Below are 21,303 nucleotides of genomic sequence, written 5' to 3'. Positions count from 1 at the left end.
ACATTGGCACTCTCACCTTTTGCCTATGCCAATTCTATTTCATTGGTCCAAAATGGCTTTTTCCTTACAAAGCTTGATTAATAGCATGATCTCCTAGGTGGATTATTTGTAACCTCAGTCTGTCTCTCCCTGCCTGCCTGCCTTCATTTTTTGTAAGACTAATTCCATATTGTATGTGTGTCACAGTGTGTGGCATATTCTGTTATGCTGTATTGTTTGCTTGTAATTAATAATCACTTGATATTGTTAATAACTCCAGTAATTATAGCAACACACTGGCTTTAAAAAAGACATTCCCTCTTTTCACCCCTATAAGAAGATGGCACATGCTACTACACAACAGCAGGTCTTCTAAAACTTGATGCTTCTTGCTTCATAACTAAACATTTTACGTGTATTGATGGGCAGCACAATCCTGTGAGTACCTGACAGTATCTAGATGGCTATAGGATTTTTCAGAGACCCAGCTATGAGGTCAGAAACTGACTCCAACCTCATAGCTGGTTCTCTGAGCTCAGCATGCCCTCTCCACCCCACAGTTGGCACAGAAATGGCCATACCCACTGTTTCTCCAAGGCCATAAATGAGACCTTAAGGAAGGGATTTTGTGGGCATTCCAGGTTGCTGGGAAGCAGGAGACTGGCGCTGCCATGATATAAGGTACCCTGACAGCACTGTAGCTTCATTCTGTCCTGCTCTGAAACACTGCACTTAAATGGCCAAAGCTGGTCACCCAATAGGTGCTTTGCAGGGTGAGAAGGAACATGGAGGTGATCTTCACCTCTGTATTCCTTCCACCATGTATAGGATGCCCATAATCCTCTGAGTTTGGAAGGTCACAGGCATTCCAATTGGGCTGCTCCCTAAGGGAGTAATCCTATGTATGTTTGGACAGAAAAAGCATCCTGGAGCGCCCAGTGTTCCACAGGAGCCATTTTTTCTCACTAAACATGTATAGGATTGCACTGTAAGGCTGCAATTCTATACACATTTTTCTTAAAGTAAACCTCATTGAATTCAGTGGCTTTTCTGAACTGACACAAATAAGATTGTACTCTCAAATTCCTATGGTTAATTGACTAATACACTGGTTGTTCAAGCTATCACGTTGGTTGAAACTGACATTTACTGTGACTGCTTCTATTCGCAAAAATAATGCTCATCTTTAAGCTGTATCTCTTCCAGACAGAATACATGGCTTGTTTATGTTGGCTATGTTAATCTGCCTTTCTTCTGTTTTACACAGAAGCATTAGATCCTACCTTTCCTTTGCTGTGCTCAGCTGTAGAGAGATCCTGTGATTTTTTTTAAAGCTCTGCTGAGATTCCAAGTCCATGACTGGTCACTTGCGCATACACACAGAGCATTATTTGAGTTCTGAGTTTGCTCACCAGGGTGAAACAACCCTCTCCTTACCCCCCCCCCCACAAGTCACACCTGCATCTCAGACCACATTCCATCCACAAACAAGGGCTCAGCTTCTTTCCCCAGCAGAATTTTCCCTGCTGCTTTCTGTACAGGCCAGAGTTCAGAAGGTTTGTGGTTTCTTCTCATTCCAGAGAAGTGAGTGATCTTTGTGTACACATGGAACACGATGGAGTCACCAAGTCAGAGGGGGCTTCTTGGGGGGCAAAGGACTAACTTGGGCTGGACTTCTCTTGTGAAATGCTTCTTTGGTGGAAAGCAAGGTGCTACTTGCAAAAATATTGACATGCAACACATGGGGGTTCATTTACTAACTCCCTGCCTTCTTTGGAAAATACTAGGCAGAGAGAAAGTCTTTGACAAATGCTTTACAGCACAAGCTGGCCAGACTTAACTGAACTTGTGGCTCAGTGTGAGAGCCCACTTGTTCCTTGTCTTGGATGCTAAAGCTGACAAGGACATGTCTATTTTTGTGCTTGACCAGATGTACAAGCTACAAAAACCATAATATCCTTAAATTGCTAGACTATTAACCAAAAAAGCAATGTGCAAAGCACTAGAAAAAGCTACTCCAGACCAGTAATAAGTTGGACTGTGTTAAATGACAGACATGGGAGGCTATCCACTCTGACCCCTGTTGTGAGGGAAAACTTTACAGAGAGCAACCCACTTCATCAAAGCCACTGTGATTACAGTCAACAGGTAGCTTGCATTAAGGAAACATCTTTAGAACAGAGGTGGGCAGCCCTCGGCTTTATTTATGTGGCCCCAGTGCCCTCCTGCCAGCATGTCCCATACAAGCTACCACCACTGGCTCAAAGTGAACACGAGAGTGATCAGCAAGCAGGCAGGAGTGTGCAAGAGCTTAGAGGTCCAGAACCAGAGTCCAGCAACTACAGAGATGCAGAATCCATCAGAAAGACATTCTAGCTGTTCCGTGGGTAGGCTTCCAAGCTCAGTTGTGTGCCTGCCTGACAGTCTTTAATTCTCATAGTGGCCACTGGATCCAGGTCTGCATGTAGCCCCCACAGATGGCTTCAGAGGGACTGTGACTCTTGATGGGGAAAAAGGTCGCCCACTCCTGCTCTAGGTGTTGCAAACAGAGCCATACAGTAATACGAGGCTGGGGAGTAGGACTTTTTCACAGTCTGACACTGGAAAAAATTGTGCTAACCCAGTAGTCAAGACTTGGGATATAGACAATATCCAGCCACTGTGAGCTGGTCTATGGGTCCAGGCGAGTATATGATATAATGGTTCTTGGATTGCTCTGCTATGTAACATAGGCAAATGTGTGTGCGACTGAATGCTACCCCACATCCAAAAAAGCAGCAGGTTATGGAGTAAAGTTCCAGCTTTCTCTTCTTGGCATGCTAGGAGGAGTCTAAATGAGGGAGTTCAATTAGGGATGAGAGAATCAGCAAAGCTTGACTTATCAGCAAAGTTTCCCAGAGTTCCACCTCCAAGCTTGATCTGACTTGTTTCCATTCACAACTGCAAGCTATTTGTTGCAGCTATTTGGGTTCACATTTTTCAAAAGTGCTCCCGAGTACACACACATTCCTTGTTCACTAAAGCATAAAAATGCATATCTCTCGAGAGTATACACTTGGAAGGTACATTTTTCTAAAGTGTGCATTTCTTGAACCAGCATTGCAGCATACAAACTTTCTTTGCAAAACGTATTTGAATCCATGGGTAAGAACAGAACGAGTTCCAGTCACAAGCAAATAAAAATGAAATTCTTATAAGATCCCTTATTTTGATATAGAGACTCTTGTGGTAACTTAAAGGCTAGCACACTTTTATTATGGCATATGTTTTGTCTTCTACATCAGGTCTGCAATAGGTAGGGAGCAGTCATTCCTAACATTTTGAAATGTTCCATCCAATGAGGGTTGCTTTATCCAGCTTATCTGAAACTCTAAATTGACCTCAAGACTTTCACATGGAAATCTGAGTTATAAATCTGTTTACCTTTCTGACTCCTGTCCCTGTTGTGGCAATCACAGATGGTATAGACACAGGGTATGATTGATCGACAAGAGCATATGAATAGGGTGAAACTTTCCTGATATTAGAAAGGATTTTGCTTCTGGACAAAGATGACTTGCACCCCCTTCCAGCAGGGCTGCTCATGTGCAAACCCCCAGCAACCCTACATTGACCAAAGAGATGACTGAAAACTAAAACCCTTGTCTGTCCCTTAGTTTCTCTAGAATAAACCTGTCTGTTTCTTTAAAACAAGGAAATAAATGCTACGTCCTGCTGCCTGAAGTGAGGTCGACCCAAATGAACTGCACCCTGTTTGTTCAAATCACTGTGGCAGCTGCAGTTTTCTCAGCTGTTCCTCCTTCCTTTGGCCCATCTCCGGCAGGAGAACAGGGCATGGCTTGTTCTGCCTTCCTTCTCAGACCCCTGAACTATGGCTCTCAAACCCTCATAGGCATCAGGCAAGTGGCAAGAGAGGAAAGAGTGGGAAGGGGGATCACTGAAGGGAGAAGCAGCTCCTCAGCTCTTTTCTGGCACTCAGTTTTTCATCTACAGGCTAGAGTGGCATGCTTGCACTTCAAAGGCCAGGAAGGGGAACACATATTTTATTTTAAAACATACTTCGTAAATTTTTCTATTGTCTCTGCAGGTTTTTAAATCATCAGTGGAGAGCATGAAAGAGAACAGCCTTGGGGGCATAGCAATATTTTTTCCATTTGTACAAAGGGCCGACGGGGTTGATTTTACTCAACAACCCCCCCACCCCAATTGTTGGCATTCTTTATTTTTCTCCATGTCTAACTTTTCCTTCTTTCTGCCTAGGTAAACAACAATGGAATCGTCTCCTTTTTGAAAGAGGTATCTCAGTTTACACCAGTGGCTTTCCCCATCTCCAATGACCGGCGTGTGGTTGCAGCTTTCTGGGCTGACGTAGATAACCGTCGTGCAGGGCAGGTGTACTACCGGGAAACCAAAGACCAGACCATCTTGGAGAGGGCTACAAAGGACATCTGGCAGTATTTCCCAGAATTCCCAGACTTCTCTGCCCAGTGGGTTTTCATAGCCACTTGGTACAAGGTCACCTTCTTTGGAGGAAATTCACTTTCTCCAGTAAGTGGTTGGGGCTGGAGGCTGTTGGTGAAAAGTGCAGAAGAAGAGGGTTACTTTAGTTAGTGTATATCATAGTGCATGTTTTGTAGCTGGGTTGGGGGACAATATGAAGTAGAGTGAGCTTTTGAAGAAACAGATCAGTCTTTGTTTATTCCTCTATTTCTATCCTTTCTTTCCACTATGTAAGTCACCATGATGGATCAAAAGATAAAATAGAAAATGCATTCCAAAAACAAACAACCTCCCATGACTGAATCATTTGAAACTTATAAAACATAGAATTGTAATAGTGGATAAAACAGCCCAAATGCAAAGGGCATCAGAAACAAGCAAGATGGATCAACTATTAAAAGCCTGGATGCCTTTGCTGGAATCAGTGCTCTTAATTTGAATTCCAACTCAAACATCTGCCTGAATGCAGATCCTGAGCTTTCAAAAGGAATAAACAACACTTGATCCAGATCTTCCAGAGAAATGAATTTGCTCTGATAACTAATGTTGTGGTTTGTTATGACATGCATTCTGGCTTTGTTGTATGTGTGCTTTCTTTTAGGTAAATACTTTCCAAATAGTGCTCATCACTGATGGCACACTTTCCTTCACTGTCTTCAACTATGAGTCAGTCACCTGGACCACTGGCATGCATGCCAGCAGCGGGGGAGACCCAGCAGGCCTGGGAGGCATTGCGGCCCAGGTAGACTCCATGGTCACACCTTGCAAGCAAGTCTTCTTTCTAATACATGATGCACATTCTTCCAAACAATAGCTTTTTGTTGTCTCTTGTCAGGATCATGCAGGAGCAAGATTATCCCCCTCAGATGCAGCTTTTACAATAACTGCCCTGTATTTTCACTGTTGCTTCAAAGCTAAAACCTTACCGGTCTTTGTTGTAAGGAAAGTCCAGCTTTTTACATTAGCTAGTTCCTTGACCTTCCTTCTCATAACCTCAGACTCTTTTAAAGAGCCATCTAGCAGTGGTTCTAGCAAGTACAGCTTTCCCTGGGATTTAAAAAAAATCATCCTGATGTGTTCTTTCTTTTAACTGGTGGCTGTTCAGATGTGTGAATTTACCACTAATTGATCTGTGCTTGGCTGGCTGCCGGCTCTCATCTGAATGTCTCCAGTAAGCAGGAAATTGCAGGTGTAAAGGAAATAGACACATTTCCAATCCCAGAAATTCAGAAGTGCAAGCTTTTATGACTGTAAACAGAGCAGTAACCACATGCTTTGGATATTGTACAGTGCTTCAGGAACACCCTGCCCTGGTCCAGCCAAGGAGGGAGAGAGGAAGTTGAAAAGTTTTTCACCAGGCATCGGCTTGTGACCAAGTTTGTGCGAACGTGCTGCTGTAACTCGCAAGGCGATGGAGTGGCTCGGCACGAGCACCTCGCGGCTCAGCATGGCAAAGGCTGCTGCTTGGCTTGAGCTAGCAGAGCTGTGCTCGTTTCACGGAAAGGAGCAAGAGAGTCCAAGATTCTCTTGGATTCACCCTGTGCAGATGAATGGGGATGAAAATAGGCTCAGCATTCTGAGTGCTTTCCAGCAAGTGAGTCATGGATATGTGGGGATTGCTGAGCGGCTTTATAGTGCCAAAAGCCATTTGGGAAAAGGGTTGCAATAAGTAGACCATCTGATCTCCCTCTTTCCCTCCCCTCCCTTTTTATTTTAATGTTGATGGTTCAGCACGTGTCATAGCCAAGGTCTTTAATCATAAATGGCATGCAAAGCACTATGGGATGTCTTCTAGGATGCTAGGCTTCTCCATTCTTTGCTTGCACATTTGAAACAGCTGAAATTGGGAGCCCTTCAAAATGGGTTCCCTTAGAGGACAGCTACTTTTCTCAAAGTAGACATGCAAATAAGCTTCCAAAAGTCAGTGGGTCACAAAAATATGTACTACCCGCCAGGCAATGGTAGCAGGGGTAGCCCAGTAGAAGCAAAGCTTACTTAGATAGTCACAGAGTGATTATCTCAGGGTAGCCTGACAAATGGCTGTTTACAAGGCTGCTCAAAACACTTGCATTTTGAGTGCATGTATTACATTCATGTTCTTTTTTCCCATGCAAACCAAGGTGATGCACATAGGGTGTCCAGTGTGTCTCCTATCCAGGCACAGAGCTTGCAATTTTGCCGCCTCATGTGATTTCAGATCTTAGCCCGAGGAACTGAATGGTAGACTTTAGGTGGGAAGTGTTTATACACTTAACCCTGAGCTACATGTAGGAAAATCTGATGCTTCCCTTCCTTATGTTCTTGCAGTCCATTCCTCTGCAGGGCACTGGGGCATAGTGGAGGAGAGGAGACCCTTGCAGCTGCCCTGCTTTCCCCAGCGAGAGGTTTCACTCTCTGCCCTTGTCTTCCTAGGCAGGTTTCAATGCCGGTGATGGAAAACGGTATTTTAACATCCCCGGATCCCGCACTGATGACATTGTCGACGTGGAGATGACGACAAATGTGGGTATCCCCGGGCGCTGGGTGTTCAGAATCGATGATGCCCAGGTGCAAGTGGGGGGCTGCAACAACACAAGTAAGAGGACAGCAGTTAGGTTTATTTAACCAAACCAATTCTTCCAGCCCTTTTCTCCACCCCTGTTAATATCCCAGTGCCTTTGTGTGAGGCAGCAGCTATACAATTTGGGATAGCTTGGATGTGGCAAATGAACTTCTGAAACCTTTGCTCCTGTGCATGAATACCATACAATAAATCTGGGCAGCAGGACATGGCATGCATTGATTCTAGTCCTAAATACAAGCTACAAATTGTGGGGGCATGATTGCATAAGATTCTAGAGTGCCTGTCTGGTTTGGGCGCTGCATTCTCTTCTGCTGTTGTTAGTTAAAGGCTGCTCACATATTCTTGAAAATGCAACAAGTGAAGCTAAAACATCAATGAGGCATGTCAAGATGAACAGGAGTTAGAGTTTCCTAGGTATAAAAAGAACCTTCAAGCCTAAGGCTGCAAACTTTAAATGAAAAATGTATCAGCTAAATGGATTAATTATGGAGAACAATAGCACAATCCTACGCATGAAATATGCACTATTAAGTTGAATGAGACAAATTCTCAGTTAAGTGTGTTTGGGTGTGCAGCCCAAGTTTAATTTATCAGGTAAAATTTTAATTGGTGAGACTCTTGAGTTAAAAGGATGCTTTTCTTTAAAGCTAATTTTGTTCTGGTATGTTACTATCATGGCACGAAAAGCTAAATATAAAAGATTGCTTTTTTACAGTGACATTCCTTTATTTAAATCACATCTCTTAAATGCATCATTATTGAGAGATTAGTAATAGGCAGATTTGCTTTAAAAACCAGCAAATCAGTCATCTAAAAGGCAGATCATTAACCACTTTTTAAAGAACTGTTTAATTGACTGTCAGTCTCGAACCACATTCCTCCCATTCCCACAAAAGAACTCTGTCTACAACGTTTAAGTACTACTTGCAATGTTGATAGGAATATGTTGTTTTGGAGGGTTCATTTAAAATGCACATGCACAAGGATGGCTCTGGTAGAGATCATGGAGTGGCAGCCTGCATTTCCCCAAACAACTTAACCTCTTGGGTGGCTACTGATTCAGTGTCTCAGGCGCTCTGCCCCTGTTAGTTTGTGGTGTGGTGGCGCCACCTAGAGTAGGTGGAAACTGGAAGCCTCCTGGGCTTCTCTATGGACAGGGTACTGTTCTACCCCTTGGTGTATATGTTGTTTAATGCTATCAAGCGTGGAGTAACTCCTACCCAAATAACCATGAGAGAGGAAACAAATAGGCCATGCCATTTTCAAGACTAAAGTGTGGATGAACCCATAATGTAGCAGTGAAATATGTGAATAGTTGGTGGAATCTTAGGAAAGATGGTTCTGCTTCCACGTGTTTGTTATAACTACAGAAGGGAAGATGCCACTGTTTCTTGCTTGGGAGTATTGCCATTTACTCATCTGCTTGATAGGGCTCATGAAATAGTGTTTACATTAGTGAGGTACCTAAAGGCAGTGTGTATTACATGTGCAACAGCTTCTCCCTTCTCTCACTCCTCCTAGTAATAGGTATATGCACTCTCTTTAATAACAATACCCAGCTTCTTGTGGCAATCCATTTCCCATCATCCACATGTACTCCCAAGCAAAACCATGCACCCAATCTTCACCCAATTCATGGCTCCTTACTTTCAGATGAGTGCTTTTCTGGCTGTCAGCCCCAAACCACCCTGGGGCTATTTGCCTTCCTCCCACTTTCTGGGTTATGGCTTTTTCTCCTAAGCTTTCCCCAGCGCAGACATCTCAGTAGTTTGGTGGTGGATTTTTCCTAAACTATTCTGGTATTGCTTACCATTTTTCCTTCAAGACATAATCCTGTCTTACACACAACTTTAATTTTGCCAAAAGTGTTTTATTATGGATTCTTGGGTTTGTCATTAAAGTATTGCAACAAAACTAAAGGGAAAGAGCAGCACTAGACAAAATGCATGCAATTTGGGGTGACCAGTGGGGTACAGAGCTGGCTGAAATTTTTGTTTGTAATGAAATTGGAATCATCATTATTATTATTAAAATCATTTTATGAAAGTTCCCTCTGTCTATAAAAGATTAAGGGTGCAATCCTGTAGCTTCCAGACATTGGCAGGGTGGGAGATAAGATTATTCAGAGTTCCAGCTCTGATATCCTGTGATTAATGCTGTGGCAGCACTTCATTCAGGGCATAGGATATGTCAGCTCATTGCTCTGAGTTCAGAGGTTTGTATGTCTTGAGAGTGGAAGGTGAGAGGATTGTGCCCTAGGAGAACAATCCTATGGCCCCGAGATATTGCCCGGGAGACCATAGGGTATTTTAGCTTCCCAGATCCAAGGTCAGAGGCAAAACTTTGACTGCAGAGCTAGTAATCCTCACTCCGTTTTCCTTCTGCACTCCCCACAGCTGGTGCAGAAAGAACTTCCAACTTCAGGAAATCAACCTCAGAGAGATGTAAAATAGGCGCTACAGGGGTGATGGTTGGGAAATGGGGGACGAGGGCTGCTAGGATATAAAGTATGCCGATGGCAGTCCAGCTTTCTTCCCTCTTCCTCAGAAGCACTTCAGCTAGATGGCCAAGGATAGCATTCTAGCTAAAACACAGAGCAAGAAGTGCATTGAGCCAGAGATCTCTTCTGTCACTCCTACTCTGCACTAGATGCTTGTATAAGTCTTCAAGTTCGAGAGTTTACAAGCATCAAGTGGACAACTGATAAGATTGTATCTTCAATGGGAGTCACAATTTTGTTGTTCAGAATGATAGTATAAGTCTTCAACAAATCAAATTAAAAAATTGACATACTGCTGAAAACAACAGTAACAAAATATTTTTTAAATGTTTAAAGCAAATTTAAATCATGCTTTCATCAATCCCACTTAAATGTAAATAACCTAAGTTGAATTGCATCCTTTACAAATGAATTTGGCACTTAAGCCCCTGGTGTTAACTGCAAAGCACAGAAGGGCTAAAGGCTACAAGGACTCAAAATTTAGGATCAGTTCAATGTTACTGTTGCAGCTGCAAAGCCTAAGTGTTCTCATGTCATCCTTTGCTGAACAGTGGGTTTACTTCTTTGTGTAGCTTCGGTGTGTCTGACGCTCCGCCCTTGTCTGAATGGAGGAAAATGTATTGAGGATTGCATCACAGGGAATCCCTCCTACACCTGTTCTTGTCTGGCTGGCTTTACTGGAAAACGATGCCATATTGGTGAGTCTTGCTCATACCCTTGCTTACAGTTTTTCATGGAGGAATCATAGGGCAGTGGTAGAACATTTGTTTTACATGTACAGGTTCATAGATTCAGTCACCAACACCTCACCTTTCAAGGAACTTACGTAACCAAACTGGGAAAGATCTCTGTGTGAAACTCTGTGAAAAGCAGCCGGAACTATTTATTTATTTAAAAGTTTTGTATCCCGCCCTTTACAGTGTCTCAGGGCGGTGGTAGCATAGATTAATAAGACACAGCATCACAATCATATATAAAATCAATACTGACTTAAAATTCTGGGGAAAATAAAAAGGTTTTGGCCTGGCACCAAAATGAAGAAAGCATCAGTGCCAGGCACACCTCTCTGGGGAGCCCATTCCATAGTTGGGGCACCACCAGACCGAAAGCCTGTCTCCGGGTAGCCACTCTTCTGATCTCCTTCAAAGAGGGCTCCTGAAGAAGGGCCTTCACTCAAGATCTTAGGGGCCAGGCAGGTATATATAGAAGGAGGCACTCCTTCAAATATCCATGTCCTAAGCTATTTAGGGCTTTGTACGTCATCACTAGCACCTTAAATTGGGCCTGGACCTCAGTCGAAAGCCAGTGCAGATGGTACAGGACTGCTGTTATATGTGTATATCTACCAGTCCCTGCTAGGGATCGATGATAACTGTGCTTGGTTGATTACACATGGCAATGCATAGAAAATGTCTTGTTGTGCTCTTTCTGTGAAGAGATGGATTGAATCTATGAGCTCATTCGGCTCTTATTGTCTTCTAGATATAGACGAGTGTGCTTCCAACCCCTGTCGTAACAAAGCACCCTGTATCAGTGGTATCAACAGTTTCAGTTGTTTATGTCCACCTGGATTTAAAGGAGCCACATGTGAGATTGGTGAGAAATACTGTCTAATTGCAAGCTCAGGGAAATTGCACATGAGTAGGTCTGGGTGGGTAAAGAGATTATAAAGTATGCTAGCATCCTTTATTACAGCTCTTCTAGCTTTGATTCAGGAGAAGAAAAGACATGGTATTGCATTATCTGTCCAAATTGTGATATTTGCCCAAAACCAGGGTGGGCTGATTGGAGTCATGATTTAAATTACAAAAAAAAAACAAAAAACAAAACCCAATCAAAATTATTAACTTAAATCAAGTTTCTAGTATTCTAATGCATCTATTTTTGAATGAGCATGCATGCCATAAGAATTTAAAATATTTTTGGCTTTCTGTGTATATATGCAATGATATTAAGTTGAATATCAAGTATCCAGAGCTTTCCAGAAGCAAGAGCTGGAAATTATTGGGCAAAGTCTGTGTTTTTTCCATGAGACAGAAAGTAAATATCTATGTGCTTCGATTGACACCCTATACATATTCATAGTTTTCACAGAAATACAATATGTGCACCCTGTTGTATGGTATTGTTAATTTTTGACTTCAAAAGTTAGACATTTTTCACCCTGGTTTTGTTCATTTGCTGTTACATCACAAAGCAGACTTTAAAGTAAGTTAATAGAGAGTTATGGATCCAATCTTAAGGAATTATGGGCATGTTCATTTTGAATGGGTTTGGACAACATAGCTTGTACTTAGGGGATCCGTATGGGTTGAGTGTGGGTTACTGCATTGTTTGAACAAAGCTATGCTAACAAGTAATGACTTGTTAAACATGAACAACTCAAGGGAAGAATCCATGGTTTGTTCTAGGGTTCCGAACTGTGAGTTGTTCTCCATGGTCTGTTATCTTACTGAGTTCATACAACCCATATTTCAACAACAACTCACAGTTCAGCAATCCACATCCAACCCATACACCACCCTTGAGTATGGTTTATCATACTATCTGAACCAAATCTTTGAATTAAATTAAGTTTTAATTTTAAGCCATGCTATTTTATATGCAACACATGAAGGGTAGTTTGCATGAAGGGTGTTCTGTTTTCCAATGACACATTTTGGAGCAGGAACTCATAATACTAAGTCAACTGTCCATACTCTACAGTTACTTTTAGCCCTTTGGTAGGTAGCTGCCTCCACTTGAATTCATTGTCACCACACATCCTTTCATGACCTAGGGGCAGGTGATCTTTCTGCAAAGTAACAAGTAACTTTCTGTAAAGCAAATATTACATTACATTAGTATCCTGCCTTTTTCCTGCAAGGAACCCAAAGCAGCTTTCATAATACTCCTCTCCATTTTAATCTCACAACGACCTTGTGAAGTATGTTAAACTGAATGTCTGTGACTGGTCCAAAGTCGCACAGTGAGCTTCATGGCCAAGCAGGGCCTAGAATCTGGATCTTCTGAATCCCAATTCAACACTCTGTATGGATTACTTTTATGCTACTTTTCCACAGGATTTCACTATATCAAATGAGTAGCAATTAAAAATAAGAATGGCTACAAATAAGTATTATGTCAATGGGTAAATACGTAATAGGAAGTATTAATCAGTTCACATGACATTGAACAAAACTATACAAATAAATTGACCTAATCATATAGATCAGTATGAAACAATATGAAAAATAATGTCTAATGCAGAAATAAAAAGGCCAAATAGATGTTCATTCCTCAAAAGGCAACATGTGTTCTTTCTTTGGCAGGCACACCTCTCATTTTTGGCAGCTTTCCTCCCAGTTCTCCACTGTGTTACATCTCTCAATCTCTTCCTCATCCCTCATATCCACCTAGTTTGTAGCCCCACATATACTCATAGAGCTGTTGCTTATTCTCTCTGTCTCCTTCCCTTCAGTTTCTCCAAGGTAGTAGGCTCTATAGGCACTAGGATGGTAGGGTGGGGCAGGACAGATAGAAGTGCATAGTCATTTTCAGAAGAATGGGGAATGTATTCCTGAAATCTGTGTAGGATACAAATTTAGCATGAATGGGAATAAGAACAGAGAGAAGAAAGTGGTGGATGAGATCAGATTTTTAAGAGGTGTCCCATGTGAAGGCACTGGATTAACTGAATGGCATATTCCAACACCTCCAAACAGACCAGCCTGTTTAGGCCTTCTAAATTATTTATTTCCTAGTAACAGAATTCCTTAGGGGAAACGAAGTAAAACAATTTATTTATTCAGCTGTTAAAAGTTGAAGACATTGCAAAAGTTGAAGACATGCAACACATGTTATGGTGTACCATATGCATTTGAACAGTGGATTGGAGGGAGAATGCACAGAAATTTGCCATAAAAAAGGTAAAGGTAAAGGTTTCCCCTTGACATTAAGTCCAGTCATGCCTGACTCTAGGGGGCGGTGCTCATCTTTGTTTCCTAGCCGAGGGAGCCAGCGTTTGTCCGCAGACCGTCTCTGTGGTCATGTGGCCAGCATGACTAAACACTGAAGTGCACAGAACGCTGTTACCGGCCCACCGAAGTGGTACCTTTTTATCTACTTGCATTTGCATGCTTTCGAACTGCAAGGTTGGCAGGAGCTGGGATGGAGCAACGGGAACTCACCCCATTGTGCAGATTCGAACCGGTGACCTTTCGATCAACCAGCCCCACAGCACAGCACTTTAAACCACTGCGCCACCTGCAGTCCCCTAAAATTTGCCATATAGATGGTCAATAAAATGGAACTTCATCATCATTTCTATCCATATTAGGAAATACCTTGCTTTTTAAACACAAAGCACTTCAACTTTTTAATAATTTTTCAGAAGTTCAGTTACATTTCCACTACTTTGCAAATAATAATGTATGCCTCCAACCAAACGAGATGATAGTTATCACAAACTGGCTTTTTACAGTTGCCTTTTCTGTTCCTCAGAGTCTGCTGAGAATTGAAATAGAAGTGTGTGCTCAAAATAGCTAGTTGTACTGGGTTAGTGTGAAGCAAATGTAACTTCCCATAGTCTGTCAACTCTCTCTTCCCACAGCTTCTCATATTATAGACAAACAAAACTGCTAATAGTGACAGTGGGGGCATTGTCCTTGCTAAAGTCTGCAGATGAGGCAAAACAAATCTCGTGTCTGAAACATCCATACAGCAGCTTTGGGAGAAGCCTGCAGTGTATGCTTCCATCAATGAAATAGCTATGTCTTTATGCCCTAATTTCATCTTCCTTCCTTTGGTTGAAATGTTGCAGAGGAGTCTCCATGTGAAGTCAAAGAATGCCAGAATGGTGGAGAATGCCAAACAGCAAACAGAACAGCTGTGTGCCTCTGTCAGGCAGGTTATACTGGAGAAAATTGTGAGACAGGTGAGCTAACACTGAATAGAGGTAAAGAAGACTATGGGAGGTGTTACAAGGAAAAGCGATGTATTTCTGCTAGCAGAAATTGAACAGCCAGGAGCCTCGGTGCTCATCTCAGTGCACTTATGTACTTCTGAATTCTTTTGAGTGAGCAGGGCAATGCTCAGCGCATACTGTTTGGAAGCTTCATGTTGGGAATTTCTAGTTCTGTCTGAGAATATACGAAAAGCCCAGCCAAATCAGACTGAAGATATACCTAGTTCAACATCCTGTTCCCACAGTGGCCAGTCAGTCCCTGTAAAAAACACATGAGCAGGACATGAGTGCCAAAACATCCTGCCTCACCCTTGCTCATAGTCCCCACCAGCTGGAAGCCAGAGGCATAGTGCCTCTGATACTGGAGGTAGAACTGGAGCTACTGGTAACTTCATCCTCCAGGAATCTATCTAATCACCTTTTAAAGCTGCCCACACTGGTAACCATTGCAACACCTTGCATCTATCCCCATAGCTCCCTTAAAACACACATCTCTAGTAGCTCATGGCCTGCTAGAGCCAGTTTTCAGAATTGATCTTGTTGTTGTTGTTGTTTCCTTTAAAGAAATAAATGAATGCGACTCCAACCCATGCCAAAACGGTGGGCGATGTATAGACCTCGTGGACAATTTCACTTGTGTTTGTGTCGTGCCCTTCACAGGACAGCACTGTGAAACAGGTACCCTGATTCCATAACTGTGTGGTGGCACCCTCCTCCCCATATAGCCCCCCCCATGTGTGTGTGTGTGTGTTCTCTGCTGTGATGCTGCTGTCAGACTTTCTGCTTAGGCCCAGCCCTGTCCTTGTTATGTTTAATCATTCAGCTACATTGGGATGTACTGAGGCTCCCTGCTCTTCTCCACTCTAGATCCTTCAGCCTGTGAGGGCAGGAACTGCAGGAGTCGGCAAACCTGCAACTATATCCGCCCAGGGCGCTACATCTGCACATGCTCTCCAGGCTACTATGGGAACAACTGTCAATATGGTGAGCAGGACAAACCACATGGCGCTCCAGATGAGAACATAAGAAGAGCTGTGCTAAATCAGGCCGAGGGCCCATCTAGTACAGCATTCTGTTTGCACAGTGCCCGGACAGCTGCCTGCAGGTTCCCACAAGCAGGGCATGAGTGCAACTGTACCTTTCTGCCCAAGTTTCCTGGCAATGCTGTGCATAGGCAAACTGGCTCTGATATAAAAGCTGCTTGTGCATTGCTTGGGTGGCTCAGGCAATCTTAGCAAAAGCAACAAGGGGTTTTTGCTGCGTTTGTTGACTGGCTCACTCACCTGGCCGGATGAAATATTAATCTATTGATATCCTGCATTTTGGTACTCCAAAGGCCTTTAATGTAGCTTTAGGATCATATAAAATACAAGTACAGGTAGCAGTAAAAGCAAATAAAAACAAACCATTACAACGTTACAACATAATCAAACAGCAGTAAGACTAACTGTTTGGTGAAATAGAAATGCTTCCATTATTTACCAAAACACAGGAAATGGGGAGGGAGTTACACAGCCTGGGCACCAAGACCGAGAATCCTTGTTCTGTGGCCCAATCCATCCAGCAATAGGATGTGGGGCAAAGCCTCAGATGAGGAACACAGTGCAGAGCTAGGATCATGTAGGAGATCCTTCAAATATCCTGGTCCCAAACTCATGTAGGGTTTATCCTATGTGTGCATCGAAGACACTGTGTCCCATTATTAGGCAGCCCTCATAATGAAATTTCTATTGATTTGCTTTTTGAAGAGAAGATTTAGCATATTCATTTTGGATACTATCTCACATAATGCTTGAGTACAAGAGTTGGATGGGATCTCACAGGGCACTGAATGCTTTATTCAGTAGATAAAATGATTCCTGCAACAGCTTTTGTTTTTAAAAAATTCACCCTGGTTTCCAGTAATGGGCACCCTTCAGTGTAGGGCTGTAAGTTTCTTTATAAAATTATTAAGCTACTTGTAGATCAAATCCACCCAAGTAATCCAGCTGCATGTTTTCAGTGCATCTTAAAGAACTCCAGTGCTGAAAAACCCAGAACACCGTAGCAGCCCTACAGTTCTTCCTCATATCCAAAATCCTTTGGGCTGCAGTTTGCACCTGTAATCTTGCCCACAATAGACAAGGAGGAAATCTGGACCCTGAATAAATCCTTGCATGTGTTTGAACATTGTTGATCAAGCGCAGTCAGTCTTCTTTCTTTGTGGTGAAGAAACTTGGCTCTTTCCTTCTTTCATGAACCTTTTGCTAATATTTGTAGGTGGGCCCAGAATGCCTAACGCATGCTTCTCCAATCCATGTCAGAATGATGGCACTTGCCTTGAAACCAGTCACGGTTATGTGTGTGAGTGTGCTGAGGGATACACAGGCACCGACTGCAGCGAAAGTAAGTATCTGAGTCGAAGCATCAAACAAACTACAGTTGGCACTGTTATGTGTACATTTTCATGGTGTGTGTACAAGGTGCTTGCACTTGTACCTCAAAGAGCTGTCAGAAGCTGCAGGAATTTTTTCATGGGGTGGGGATAAATTATTCCTGTTTCCATAGACCCTTCTTGCCCATGTCACCCTCTTCAGACTGCTTATAACTGTGTAGGAAGAGCTATAGGTGCTTATCTTTTCTCCTCTCCATCAGCAAAAACTATCTGAGAGGAGGACATTTTTGTAAGGAAGAAAGACTTGCATGGAAAGAGCAATGTTCCTCCCTCTATGCAAACATCTGATTCAGATTCAGTTTTCCACAACTGCTTTGGTATTTTGAAAAACAAACACACACTGAAACTCTGACCAAAAACACTCACACCTGAGCATCATGGGTGGCTTGTTCCCACAGCCTTCCCAACATCAGTTGTGAGGGGCGGGGGATTATGGCAGCCACTTCTCTGAATCCTCAGCGTATTTGCCAAGACCATCACTTACCTTCTTTCAGCTTGCAGCACACCGTAATGTCCTCAGGCAAGGAGAGCGATGCTCTTGGCAAGTGCTAAGAAGCCTTTGACAGACTCTTCTCAGAATCAGTTGGTTCTCCGAAAGACTGCAGTTTAAGCATTGTTTAATTTGTTATGTTAGCCCACATTGGTTTATGCTGGTCTATGACCATAATAAATAAATAAATAGACTGGAGTTTTGTTGTTTTCAACAATTCAAAATGGTTGTATAAATCAGACTGCAAGAATATCAACACATTAGACTTTTAACCAGTTTTAACCTGCCATTTTACCAAGGATTCTGCTTTTGGATTCTTATGATTAAGATCAGTCACGTTACTCACTTTCCCACCACCATTTTTCTTTTTCTGCCTTTCTTTCCATTACATGTCCATAAGGTGGCAGCATAATATAGAGGAACTACAAAAATGTGCAACCATTCTGTAGCATTTTATAGCATGCTAGCCTTTTAATACCTCATTATCCTCATACTGAAAAAGCTGCCAAAGTACTCAGAAAGCACAGGAGAGATTCAGCAGGAGGAGGAGGATGTTTGAAGCAAAACACCCACAAACTACCGTGGATGAGGAATCGCAAGAGCACAGTAAATGGCTTGTGTAGAGAAGCCCTTGTGTACTGGGGCAGTAGAAAATCCTTTTGGGGATTCCAGTCCTGTAAGGGCTCTTCCTTATCCTATGCAGAGTGCAGATCTCTTTCATCACACTGCTTACCACACAGAGGATCACACTATACAATATATTAAAGGTGCAGCATGCAGCTGATCCCTTTGGTTTTTACTCATTAATCCAGAACAAGACTACCACATGTGGGATGGGGAGATGTAAACCTTCCCCTCTTCCAGCTGCTTGTTTTCCAAAATTCCTTCCCCTTGCATAGGGGATTGAGGTTCCACATACTAACATGTGAGTAAAAACCAAGAGAGTGTCAACTGTGCGCTATGTTAGACCCCGTCAAGCTTTTTGCCTTGTTCCACTTGTGGGAGGCAGTATTTATGCTTGTGAATACTGGCTTCTGTCATCCCTGAGAAGGAGAGCAGGAATGGGTGGCATGTATCTTTCAAAAAGAAGCTGTGAGGCTCATTCAAGTTGCTGAGCAAAGAACAGATATGGCCATAAAGGGGAGGTGGATGATGCCATTGGGGAGCAGCAGCTGGTTAGTACTTTGCTGTCCCTTGGGTGTCAATTAAGATTAATATCTGAGGTCATGAGAACAGGAGTAAAGGATCTGTCACTACAGCCCTTGTAGCCAAGCCTAATACAGGTCCTTCCCTAGAGCAGCCTGAACAGCACTGCCTTGATTACTGGGGGGAGAGGGTGAGCTTTTGCTGGCACAGGTGCACCTAGCTGTTCTCCTCCCACCCCTCTCTTTGCCTTTTGCAGGGATCTCAGAGGAGTGTGAGTGTCGTAATGGGGGAAAGTGTCTGGATGGAAATGTCACTGTCTGCCGCTGCCCACCAGGATATTTTGGGCTTCTCTGTGAATTTGGTAGGAATAAACTTTCATTATGTTCATTTAAGTCTTTTGATATACATGATGAGCTGGGATCTAGTCCATGAAACTTCTGTTGGAGCTTATGTTCATGCACTTAGAGTCTAATTTGACTTTCATTATAACCTCAAGGTCCATCAGCCACTGGTGCAAAATACTGGTTTGGGAAGGCAAATATACAACTGTAGAACAAAGGCCTCTTTGCACATGCTCTCCTCAGGAATTTATCTTCAGAACTGAACTCACAGATACCTAATTCCTGTCCCCTTAGACACCCTCCTCCTGCAAAAAAAAAAAAAACCTTGGCAAACTTGCTGGGATTCCAGTTCATCCCCTTTCTACTGCCACCCTCAGCTGAAATCAGAAAACCAAAATGACTGCTGACATTTTCATTTTGTAAATGAAAGCCAAGGAAGATGAGAAGATACAAAGTCATTCCTGTTTTTACACAACTGGCTCCCAGATGTTCCATCACTGAGGAATATAAAACAAGGGTGTTTTGCCTGCCAACACCACAAATAATTTTTGGTGGTGCCAAGAAAAAAAAAGGCACTATGTTGATTTTCTGCCCAAAATGCTTTGATTAAGGTCTCTGAACTGGAACCTAAAATAAAGTTTGCATTTTGTGTGGTTTCATCTTAAAAATGTCAGCAGTTACTCAGGACAGCAAAAGATGTTCATCTTTGTGCAAGAGAGGAGAGTGAAGTCCTGTTCTAATAAGCATTTAGAGCATGCAGCCTGTACCACAGTTTCAGTCTCCTGTCCATCATCTGTCTGTCTTTCTCTGTTGGTCTGTTTGTCAGTTAAACTGCCAAATAACCCAAATTCTCAGCATACAACATATTAAAATTTAAAATGCAAACAATAAATAAAAAGAGGACCTAATAAAACCAAAATAGAATCAACAGAGTGTAAAAACTCAACAGCACATAAAATCAGAGTAAAACCAGCAACAAAATAAAAGTGCAGCAATCTAAAAGCACTGAAAATAGTTCTTAAGATTCCTGGTGGAAGCTCTGGAAAGGACTTCATGTAGGTCCTTAGGTGGGCCTTTGTGATGATGCATTCAACAGATGGGGTGCTACCACTGAAAAGTCCTCTTTTGAGTAGCCCTTCACCTTGCCTTATTTGGTGGTGCAGCATCCTTGTGACATCCCCGCCTCCTCTCCTTGCACTCCAGCATAAAACACTAAAACAGCTGAATTCAGAGATCTCAGCAATTTACAGGATGGGACAAATGTGGAGACAACCTTTCTCTCTACATTCTTCCTATCCTCTGTAGGATACCCATATTTCCAATTTCAGTTAGTTATGGGAAGTCTCATTGGAACTGTGCTGTTTTTGTGTAAAAAAGGACAGCTATAGAATTAAACTCTCTGACTAAATTAAATTAAACACTAACCGGTAGCATTGCCTGTCTTTGTAGGGCTTGTCTGCATGGGATATATTGTAAGGAATTGCAAAATGCCTGTGTTTCTTTTCCCCTTCTGTAGAAGTGACTGCTACACCTTGCAATATGAACACCCAGTGCCCAGATGGCGGTTACTGTATGGAGTATGGTGGAAGTTACCTTTGCGTGTGTCATACGGATTATGGCACTAACCACAGTAAGTAGGATAGGAAGTCCAGAAACATCAGCGTGCATAGACTGTCGTGCCAGGAGACTGCCCAGTATTAAATAGAAAAGCCAGTCCAGATCCTACTCTGACCAGATGAAGCTGGGCGGGGGTGGAGTAAACCCCCCTTCCACACCCATTATACTCTCAACAATCCTCTCTCGCTCAGACTCACCTGCTGGTGTCCCATGCTTTTAAAATTGCTACGGCAAATTTAGTATCAGGTCTAGTCTGACCCTTCATCTACTAAAAAGTGCTGCAGGAAAGCTATTGTTATGGAAATTGTGCAGCTTTAATGTATTTGACTGAAAATAATAATAAGAGATGCAATTAAATGTTTGTACATTTGTAACTTAAGATGCAAGGCAGCTACAGGCTAGGGCAGGCTTCCCCAGCTTGCCACACTCCCACCAGTTTCAGCCAGCATGACCAGCAGTTACAAATGCTGGGAGATGTGCCCTCCAGATGTTTTGGATTATCAGTTTGCAGAAGGCTGGGCTAGAGTACCTCTGGGCTTCTTACTTAAAAATATGTGTCCTTTTTCCCATGTCATTTAATTGAGCTCCTTTCCATGGGGCAGGTGGGGTTTTCATTTAGCATCAGCCCATGTGAGGCCATGTCTGCTTTTGCAGCGGAGCCACTGCCTTCTCCTTGTGACTCTGAGCCGTGCCTGAATGGTGGATCATGTGAAGCTCAAGAGGACTCCTACACCTGTGAATGCACTCGAGGCTTCATGGGCAGGCACTGCGAAAAAGGTACTCGCCGG

The 21,303-nt window shown here is 42.8% G+C and overlaps 1 protein-coding gene across 1 annotated transcript in view; it reads left to right on the top strand.

Moving 5' to 3' along the window:
* The window catches only part of SNED1 (sushi, nidogen and EGF like domains 1), a 77,778-nt gene that overhangs the window by 25,155 nt on the left and 31,320 nt on the right, over positions 1-21,303 (top strand). Inside the window, exons 2-13 of the mRNA XM_044432927.1 lie at positions 4,240-4,527; positions 5,081-5,221; positions 6,892-7,054; positions 10,115-10,240; positions 11,025-11,138; positions 14,344-14,457; positions 15,052-15,165; positions 15,355-15,471; positions 16,747-16,872; positions 18,814-18,918; positions 20,415-20,528; positions 21,170-21,292. Of these exons, the coding sequence (XP_044288862.1) occupies positions 4,240-4,527; positions 5,081-5,221; positions 6,892-7,054; positions 10,115-10,240; positions 11,025-11,138; positions 14,344-14,457; positions 15,052-15,165; positions 15,355-15,471; positions 16,747-16,872; positions 18,814-18,918; positions 20,415-20,528; positions 21,170-21,292 (1,645 nt within the window). The remainder of the gene's footprint in view (positions 1-4,239; positions 4,528-5,080; positions 5,222-6,891; positions 7,055-10,114; positions 10,241-11,024; positions 11,139-14,343; positions 14,458-15,051; positions 15,166-15,354; positions 15,472-16,746; positions 16,873-18,813; positions 18,919-20,414; positions 20,529-21,169; positions 21,293-21,303) is intronic.

This window comes from Varanus komodoensis, unplaced genomic scaffold (genome assembly GCF_004798865.1).
Source record: "Varanus komodoensis strain SLA01 unplaced genomic scaffold, ASM479886v1 scaffold25, whole genome shotgun sequence".
In the NCBI taxonomy this organism is placed as follows: Eukaryota; Metazoa; Chordata; class Lepidosauria; order Squamata; family Varanidae; genus Varanus; species Varanus komodoensis.
The sequence above is the reverse complement of the archived record's forward strand: the minus strand, read 5'-3'. Positions and strand labels throughout refer to the sequence as shown.